General features: G+C 39.2%; 1 protein-coding gene and 1 pseudogene across 1 annotated transcript; one reads left to right on the forward strand and one right to left on the reverse strand.

The window, feature by feature from the left end:
• The first annotated feature begins 519 nt into the window (after positions 1 to 519).
• Positions 520 to 3,106, forward strand: LOC121779476 (ran-binding protein M homolog). Its single transcript, XM_042176806.1, has 9 exons — positions 520 to 962; positions 1,547 to 1,690; positions 1,765 to 1,851; positions 1,923 to 1,968; positions 2,042 to 2,103; positions 2,167 to 2,311; positions 2,382 to 2,499; positions 2,573 to 2,659; positions 2,754 to 3,106. The coding sequence occupies exons 1-7, from the start codon at positions 835 to 837 to the stop codon at positions 2,472 to 2,474; spliced, it is 705 nt and encodes a 234-aa protein (XP_042032740.1). The 5' UTR covers positions 520 to 834; the 3' UTR covers positions 2,475 to 2,499; positions 2,573 to 2,659; positions 2,754 to 3,106.
• A 608-nt stretch (positions 3,107 to 3,714) lies between these two features.
• Positions 3,715 to 6,878, reverse strand: LOC121780071 (annotated as a pseudogene).
• Positions 6,879 to 7,280: the final 402 nt, after the last annotated feature.

Genomic DNA, 7,280 nt, shown 5'->3' on the forward strand with positions numbered 1-7,280 from the left:
CTATGGTGGAACATTCCGAAATGGAAAAACGACTCAATTACTGTAGAATGGAGGGAGTGAAAAAGGAAGAAAAAGATTACTATAAATAGATATGGATTATTTGTATGGTACGACAAAATAAAGGAGATTTAGTCTATTTGTATAGGGTGGAGGGAGCATACTACATTAATTCATTTTATATTTAAATCTTTAAAAATGTGAAATAACCGCTTCACATTTAAAATTGAAATCTAATATCATTCTCAATATATATTACTCTGTGTTTTTCACAAAAAGAGGCTGCAATTCATCTTGATTACTTTGTTTAAGTTTTAATATAATTTTAAAATATTTTTAATGGAATATTTGTTATTTTCTTTAATATCTTATATGTATAGATAGATATTAGTGTAATTTAAAAATATTAATTGATGAAGTAAGTAGATGTTTAAATCAATTTAATATCGGATAGTAAATGAACACCCCATTCCTTGCCCGCCATTTCTTCTTCTTCTTCTCGTCTTCAACCCAACCAAAATTCAAAAAATCGTACGCCGTTTTCCAAAGCAGTTTTCAATCCCCAAATTTGATCATTCACTGCGATCTTGGCTCCCCAACTCCAAGCGACAATAATGTCTGAAGCGAGCGATCCGGCCAAAGATTTGGTAGGCGAGTACTTCCTCGATCTCTGGTCCAAAACCCGAGCTCCAGCACCAGAATCCGAATCGGACGACGAGGAGGAGGAGGAAGAAGAACTGCCTACAGAGTTGGTCACGGAGAATAATGCTGGTGGATTCGCAGTGGTGAGCCATACTGCGGTATTCGGACTTCGGTTTGTAAGGGCAGGACGTCGGAATGGTGCAGGCTAATCACGCTGCGCCGATGAAGCGGATGCTTTATTATTTCGAGGTTAATGTGATAAATAGAGGGCAGATGACGGTGGGATTTACGACCTCTGCTTTCCAAGATGGCCGCCAACCGAGGTAACCGTTTTCTTCTAGTGGTTTGAACTTTGAATTGATTGTTCTTTTAGTTTCAAATTAGGCCAAATTGGTGGGTAAGTGGCTGGTATTTTGAATTCCCTAATCATTCTGTTTGATTTTCCTACATCAATCGGTGTGAAATGCTTTTAAGTTAATTGATCATGTCGATTTAGTGATTAGTTCTTCTTGATTCTTGCTGTGAAATGCTTTTATGTTAATTGATCATGTCGATTTAGCAATTAGCTCTTCTTGATTCTTGCTGTGAAATGCTTTTTAAGATAACTGATCATCTCGATTTAGTGATTAGTTCTTCTTGATTCTCGGTGTGAAATGCTTTTAAGATAACTGACCATGTCGATTTAATGATCAGTTCTTCTTGATTCTCGGTGTGAAATGCTTTTAAGATAACTGACCATGTCGATTTAGTGATCAGTTCTTCTTGATTCTTGCTGTGAAATGCTTTTAAGATAACTGATCATGCTGATTTAGTGATTAGTTCTTCTTGATTCTTGGTGTGAAATGCTTTTAAGATAATTGGTCATGTCGATTTAGTGATTAGTGATTAGTTCTTCATGATTTATCAGCTGGGAAGCAAACTGCTGTGGATACAATGATGATGGACTGTTTTATCGTGGACGTAGAAGAGAAGTGGTGCCCGGCCAGATTTTCACCAACGGTGATACAGTTGGCGTGGGTATCAACAATGAAACGCAGCAGTTCTTTTTCACGTAAGATTATAGTTGGTTGGTATGTTTAATTTATGCATTCTCTTATTTGCTCCAATTTGATTTATATTGGACAGATCAAATGGACAGCTACTACACACATTCAATAAGGATTTTAAGGGTCCAATGTTCCCTACGGTTTCTGTCCATAGCCGCCATGAGGAGTATGTATCATTCGCTATACTTAATGTTGTTGTTTGTATTGTTATTGAAGGTGGTTTGTATTATTTTTCAGGGCTTCTGTAAACTTTGGACAGGGGGATTTTGTCTTTGATCTAACAGTAAGTTATACTTTCCTTTCTTTAAGTGAGCTAGATAGCTTGATTTATAGCTATTTTTTATGTTATTGATCAGGCATATGAAGCAGGAGAGAGAATTGAGGATAATGTCTCAATACCACAGGAAGCCAGTTATGGGTAAGTTGTCGTTATCCTGAGATTATATTAGAAATGATGTCATACTGGTACTCCCCCTTTCAGGATAATCCGATCCTATCTCCAGCATTATGGTTACGGAGAGACACTACAGCAGCTGGACACTGATTTGGAAAGTAAGACGACTGTTCCAGAAGATGGTGATGAGGATTACACATATGAGTTTGATCATAGGAAGATACTGCGTGAGGTATAATCAGAGGATTGATCTCAAAATAAGCGCAAGTTTAAAATCTCAAATATTCTCTTCTTGTTTGTAGAAAATAAACTCGGGCAAGATTGATGAGACGTTTTCTACACTTGGAGAATGGCATCCACAGATTATTGAGGCTGACTTGCATTTTGCTACATAGCCAAAAATTTATTGAGCTTATTCGGGTAAAAATCTTCTTATTGTGTAATTGTTGTTACACTGTTCAATTGTTTCACTTGACAAGATGCCTCTTTGCAGAAAGAAAATCAAGTAGATGCTGAAGAATATGCCAGAAGTGAACTTGATAGGTTCAACAAGGTTGCAGCTTTTGAAGATCTAGTTAAGGTGAGAAATATATATGCAATATTATGCTGTATTGAACTATCTTCAGAAAAATGCGCTTGTATTTGCAACAATAATCTTGTCTTATATTTGCTAGGATTGTCCCGCCAAACGAGTCTGTTGGCTACCTTCTTAGTCATTCACATAAACAATTGGTGGCCGATGCTGTGAATGCAGCCGTCCTGGCTAGTAATCCGAAATTTAAAGAAGCTCGGCTCCCGATCTCAGCTCTTGAGAGACTAGTACAGCAGGTTACGGTCTGCTCATTGGAGAAAAGGTCCCTAAACGGGGATGAAGGTAAAGCCTTCCTATTGAGCAAATTTCTAAACTAGTTCTAAAGCAAATACTGTACCATATGATGTTGTGTGGTGTGATTGGCTCTCCATTGAAGTTTTCATTGTCTATAAGTAGAGCTAGAATGGTTTCCTATGAACTAACTCTTTGTTGATAATTGCCTTCTTCATCAATTTGCATATGCTTTAGAAATGGATTATTGTCTTTGTTCTTTGCTGAAGTTCTTTGTTATATATATATATATATATACTGCAAATAATGCTGCAGAATACTACGAAATAGATTAACAAATATTTGTAATGAACTTGTTGCTTTTGAGAAACCTGGAAAAAGGTATAGCACACAACATAAAGACAAAGGTGAAAAGCTGAGAAGGGAAGTAGACATCAATACCATGTTGTTTAAGTTTGAAAAAAGAAAGAGGCTGAAAAAGGCGTAAAATTAGAGGAAGAAGAGAAGTTAAGCGAGCAATGCCTTTATAGGTCAATTAATTTGCAGATACAAAATATTAGTACCACGTTTTCAAAAGAAAGTAAGAATTCATGAATTTTTTAAATACTCAAATAATTGTGATGATGTGAGACAGAGACACGACTCAGAGTGTAATGATACATTGAAGAAACAGAGGATTGGTGAGAAGGAAGGAAAAGAATTTCAACACCTCAGTCATTACACATGTTTTCAAGAAACAGTCAGACAGCAAATTGACGTTTATTTGTCTGAAGAAACAATGATACTCCATATTAGAACATGAACCAAAAAAAGGATGGAACAGAATCTTCCTTTTTGGTTTGAAAATATGATAATCGTGGGTATCTGTTGTACAAATAACAATAGCTCTGAAATAGCGAAATATGCATATCAAGAACTTGATTTATCTGGGTCAAAATTCAATAAAATTCAATCCAAAGACAATAATGTAAAAGTAGTTAACAAAGGTGATCGGAAACCTCCTGACCGTCGCTAAGCTAGCGACTCTTGTGCTTACTTGGGAGCAAAGGCATTCGTGTGGACAACGAATCCAAAATAGTCAACGACTATTTCAAACAGGTAGAACATAGCGGACATGGTCCTACAACTACTTGCTCAAAGACAGTTGAAACGCGCTAAGCAGCCAGTTTTCCTGAACGACCAGGCTGACATGTCGAAAATCCTGAGCATCGACATTAAAATGCAGGCACAAAGGTCGTGGGCGAGGAACCTTCAATACGTAGCTCATCGACTGCCTAACTATTTCTCTTCCCTTAACGGATTCTCCAAGACTTTTTCTTTCTCTTCCACTTCAAAACAGCCATCCTTCTCCGATCTCCATTTGCAAAATCTCTGGCAATTCTTCAACCAAGACGTGTAGTCTTTCCCTTGTTTGCATTCAACGAAATCTACCAAATCATCTAAACCCTCACTTCCCGGTAACATACACTTCAAGAAGATCTCTCCACTGCACGTCTCCTCTGTTTCTTCCTCAGCTAAAGATAAGCTCTCCTTTTCGTTATGTTTGTTTCTCACCAAACTGCAAAATATTCGGAACATCAACAAGCAAGAAGACAAAGCCCGAACAATTGGTTTACTTCAAGAGTTACCTTGAATGCAGTGACCGCATCTTATGAAATTTTGACGCGATCACAAGGCTGGAGCTTTGATCGAACACTGTCTGCATCATAATTTAAACATTTCGGGTGAAAAACGATGTCATGAATAGCTGGCGACTAGAACGAGAAAAGGAAAACAGTTACCTCCGAGAACCTAACGACTGGAAACTCCGACGAAGAATATTCTCCACTCGAATCAACGAGCAAGTGCACCGCGTCCAAGTTTCCCTCCTCCAAGACAAACAGATTCAACAGTGCAAGATTTGTTAACAAACAGGCTTTCACCAAGCAATCAATTCCCGTAATGAAGCTAAGCGACAACAGGCCTGAGAAATGCAAAAACATCATTTTGGAATCGACGTGTCTTGTGGCATGGCTTGACATCAGGCTCTGCAATTCTTGTTGCAGAGGTAAGCTTGTGTTGAAGTCCTTGAAACAAGCAATCACGTTCAAAATTAAATCATATTCCTTGCACGAGAAGTCTTTTAAGGCTTTTCGGGTGGGACGAATCATTGCTGTGCCTAACACACCGAATAGCTTGGATCAATGATACACTCATTAGTTTCAATAATGACGCGAGCAGATATAGGTGCTGCAGAGTTGCGCCCTCAATTGGTCATGTTGATTTATCGGTATAGCTTTCAGAAGCTTTCAGCACCAAGCAGCTCAAGACAGCTAAGATCTCTTCTTGGCACGATACGCTATAAGCGTTTTGGCAGTCCTTCAAGAATCTCAAGGATGTGCCGACCAGGTCGGATTTCATTCTAGAGAAACTACTCTCCAAGACCTCATGTGAAGGTCTGTCTAATCCGGAGATGAGGGCATTGATCTTTTCTTTCGTCTCTGTTGATATGTAAGATTCGAAAGAAGGGTGGATAGGGCAATCTGATGAAATCAACGTCGAGCCCCAGCCATCTGTTTGCAGACAAGACATGTGACTAGTGTAAAAAATCACTGACTTCTCAAAAGCCGATAGGAAGCAGTTGGTGAGCTTACGATCTGGTTTTTCCAAAATCTTGACATGAAAAGCTTCGGAAACTAATGAGATCAAATGAGCCTGCATGTATTTTGGCGCAGAATCTGTGATGGGGTTGAGAAATAACGACACAGCAGCGGTAATACTTAATGCTGGAAGTGGGAACGGATGTTCATGCGTGCAAAATAGCCGACTCAGAAAATCCTTAAAAGCTTGCTTATCAGAAAACGACTGGATGAAATGATGACAGATTGCTTCCATCAGAATCCCAGCATCACCCTGAGTCGAGTGAGGACTAAATAGCACGTCGCTGGTAGCAGCAGCGGAACTGATCATCTTCAAGTATCCTGTTACTTGCCGATGTGCCAACAGCTCATCCACAAATACCTGTCAAAGAAACTTATCAATTACTCATAAATGGACAAAAAACACAAACATTTCGAAAGCATCAAATCATACCTCGAGCATCGTGCACTTCAAAAAGAGGAGAGGATTACACGGCTCCAAGAACTCGAGAGAAGCACTGAAGCCTTCTAGAGACGACGCAGAGCAACCGTTATCACTATACACTGATTCCTCAAACACAAGCATGTTTTCCCGTGTCCCTCGCCAACCCAGGCAGCATCAACATCCTGCCGACCTTCAAAAGAATTGCCCCCTTTTCAAGTACAAAACTTTGCCGCATAGCAATCAAAGGCAAGAGCAAGATACAACATCTGAAGAGCAAACTCAACACTTCCACCGCATTGAACAAGTCCGAACTAGAGCTATTCTCAGAGTCTCAGTTAACTCTGAGAATAATCGCTCAATCCACGCCTCTAGTTTATCGAAGAGCACGTCTGAGAGCTCACGAATATCCCCGGATTTCAGTTTGATTCCCTCATTACATATCCTTAGGTCGAATTCATGAGAACCTTCTACATACTTGATTTTCCACTGTGGATTTGAAGACAACTTAACAAGAATGCTATACAGATTCTTCAATACCGATTGGTTCCTGAAATATTAAATTCTCAGTCACAGTAGAGAAACCATACATCAAAAATTCTTCCCCTAATCTTCCACTCCAAAAACAAAACATAACTAACACGAATATCTTCATTTCAATTATAAACAGCACAAACACACGAATTTCTCCCTCTACATGTAGAATTAAGCATTCAATTGAAGAAACAAACAATTTACACAAAAATGTAACTTCAATCAACATGCTAGGGCTTCGCTGGCAGGAATTTCAAAATACATTGTAAAACACACACACACACCGAGAGAGAGAGGGAACCTCGGGGGAGTCAAAATTGGGCAAAAGGGTTTTGAGGGCTCTTTTCCTTTTCCTGCCGCGTGCTTTCTTCGATGATTCCATCGCAAAATTAGGGGAAAATCTACACGAAAGGTGAAAGCTTTACGCTAATTCTTGATGAGAAGTTGAATCTGTTTCATGGAATAGAACAAATTTTCAGTTTTGGCGCCTGCAAATTTAGCTATTGCTGAAGCAGAGTGTGAATTGATTCTGGTTGAGAAGACCCGACCCGGATTTATTAGGGTGTTTCCAGACCCAACCCGGATTATGTTCATTCGGGTTTGGGCCTTTAGAGCATCCACAACTATGCTCTTGCCAGAGAGCACAGTTGTGGGGCCGACGCCACTATTTCTGCCTGCTCTCTGGCAAGAGCATAACACCCACAGTTGTGCTCTTCCGCAAGGACGAGCACAATTCAATTTAAAATTCAATTAAACAAAAACATTTCCATAATATTAAAATTCG

Source organism: Salvia splendens, chromosome 19 (genome assembly GCF_004379255.2).
Source record: "Salvia splendens isolate huo1 chromosome 19, SspV2, whole genome shotgun sequence".
In the NCBI taxonomy this organism is placed as follows: Eukaryota; Viridiplantae; Streptophyta; class Magnoliopsida; order Lamiales; family Lamiaceae; genus Salvia; species Salvia splendens.

What these genes read in the sequence shown, in the direction of transcription:
- LOC121779476 (XM_042176806.1), top strand. Translation starts at nt 835, where the DNA reads ATGGTGCAGGCTAATCACGCTGCGCCGATGAAGCGGATGCTTTATTAT. An exon ending in CAAGATGGCCGCCAACCGAG is followed by an intron (nt 963 to 1,546) that starts GTAACCGTTTTC and finishes ATGATTTATCAG; the next exon opens with CTGGGAAGCAAACTGCTGTG. An exon ending in GTCCATAGCCGCCATGAGGA is followed by an intron (nt 1,852 to 1,922) that starts GTATGTATCATT and finishes ATTATTTTTCAG; the next exon opens with GGCTTCTGTAAACTTTGGAC.